Source organism: Poecilia reticulata, linkage group LG8 (genome assembly GCF_000633615.1).
Source record: "Poecilia reticulata strain Guanapo linkage group LG8, Guppy_female_1.0+MT, whole genome shotgun sequence".
NCBI lineage: Eukaryota > Metazoa > Chordata > Actinopteri > Cyprinodontiformes > Poeciliidae > Poecilia > Poecilia reticulata.
Window position 1 is genome coordinate 26,954,205 of NC_024338.1, and position 1,879 is coordinate 26,956,083.

Sequence of the window (1,879 nt, forward strand, 5' to 3'; positions counted from 1 at the left end):
GGCTCGGGCATCTGGTCAGGATGCCTCCTGGACGCCTCCCTGGTGAGGAGTTCAGGTCCCACCGGGAGGAGGGGAGACCCAGGACACGCTGGAGGGACGATGTCTCTCTATGGCCTGGGAACGCCTTGGGGTTCCCAGGCCAGCTGGAAGAAGTGGCTGGGGAGGGAAGTCTGGGCCTCCTGAGGCTGCTGACCCCGCGACCCGACCCCGGATAAGATGGATGGATGGATGGATGGATGGATGGAATATTTCTGGACATCATCTTACAGCCCCAATGCAGGGAGCGGTTCCCACCAGCAGGTGGCGAAGTTGCTCCATTTCAGCCAAACGTCAGACATCTTGGACAGGTAAGGGGATCGAACCCGAGCACCTGGACAGTGGCCCATGGAGCGCCGCGCTAGCTGGGAGCTGCGGTACGGCAACACGCACAGAACAAAAAGCTTAAAGAAACGATTAAAACACAAAGACAAAGGGATCATTTGTTTCCTTTATTAAGAACCAGGCACCCGGAGAGTCCAACAGATTAATTTACTTCATATAGTACCAGAGAAAAGCTGATCCCTGAGAATTTTTATCAAGACACAAACATGAAAACTTCATTTAATAATAAATCACAGTAAAGGTTTACAAACAAAAACAATCAGAAACTAAAAACTTCATCAGTTTTACATCATGTAAAATTTGTGCAAAACATTCAACAGCAAAACCTTTAAACCTTTTTCTGACTGAATCCTGAGTTTCGAGCCAAGAAACAGAAAATAACATTTAAATTTGACACTTTATTACCATGCAAACCGTAAAGATTTAATAAAATCACATTTTTCTGATGATCAGGACAGGAAGGAGTTAAAGTTTCTTATCGTTTTTAAACATATTTAAATCTTTATTATGAATACTTTAGTCACTATGGTGAAGGTTACCCTAACCTAAAAAAATATTTAAATTAATTATTTAAAGATTAAATTGGGGTTTTAAAGTTTTGATAAAAAGTTTGGACTCATTTTAATTTATGGAAATCAAAATAAGCCCCCCACGTTTTAAACAAGTTTTTGGTGATTTTTATGACATTAATGATTCTCAATGTTAAGAATTTTCCATAAATAAAGAATTGTTTCTGTTTACAGCAGTTTGGTTAATAATCAGCCGTCACCGCTCCGGTTCTGGAGCTCAGGACAGCAGCAGAGCGAGGCAGAGCGTGGGGACGGCCAGCAGCGACGCGGCCAGCGGCCGAGCAGCACTGGCGGCGCCCTGGAAGCTGACGTATCCCGGCTGCTCGCCGCTCACCTGGCTGTTGATCCAGGTCTGGTAGTTGGAAATTCGGGTGTAAACTCCCGGAAAGCCGGGTTGGGCGCAGCCGGTCCCAAAGCTCACCACGCCGGCCTGGACCCACACCGTCCCGTTTTTGGTGACCAGAGGTCCACCGGAGTCTCCCTGCGCCACAGGAACAACTTCAGGTCAGAAAGTTTCCACGTGACCTTTAACCCCTTAGAGGGAGGAACAGGTGACTCACCTGGCAGGAGTCCTTCCCTCCGCTGGATAGACCGGCACAGAGCATGTTGTTTGTTAACGAGCTGTAGGAGGGGCTGCAGTCGCTGTTGGACACGATGGGAACGTCCACTTCCTGCAGTGTCTGAGAAGTGCCTGCAGGGGGAGACAACGGACCAATCAATGATCACATTTTTTCTGATTCTATCAGTAAATCCACAACTGATCAGGAATTCTCGACTGCTTTCCGAGGAAACATCAGAGAACAGGCTGAGCCGCAGACGGGCTGCCTGGAAACACCTGCACAGGTAAACAGGATCCCACCTGAGATGTGAGGCAAAAGCAGAACAAAAAACGGGTTTTCAACTCCACTGAGAAAAAGTTCAAGAGGTTT

General features: G+C 47.2%; 1 protein-coding gene across 1 annotated transcript in view; it reads right to left on the bottom strand.

The window, feature by feature from the left end:
- Window positions 1-473: 473 nt before the first annotated feature.
- Window positions 474-1,879, bottom strand: part of LOC103469488 (trypsin I-P1-like) — a 15,647-nt gene continuing 14,241 nt past the window's right edge. The window contains exons 5-6 of the mRNA XM_008417195.2: window positions 1,511-1,641; window positions 474-1,431 (exon numbers count right to left, since the gene is read on the bottom strand). Coding sequence (XP_008415417.1) covers window positions 1,168-1,431; window positions 1,511-1,641 — 395 coding nt within the window. The 3' untranslated portion in view covers window positions 474-1,167. The remainder of the gene's footprint in view (window positions 1,432-1,510; window positions 1,642-1,879) is intronic.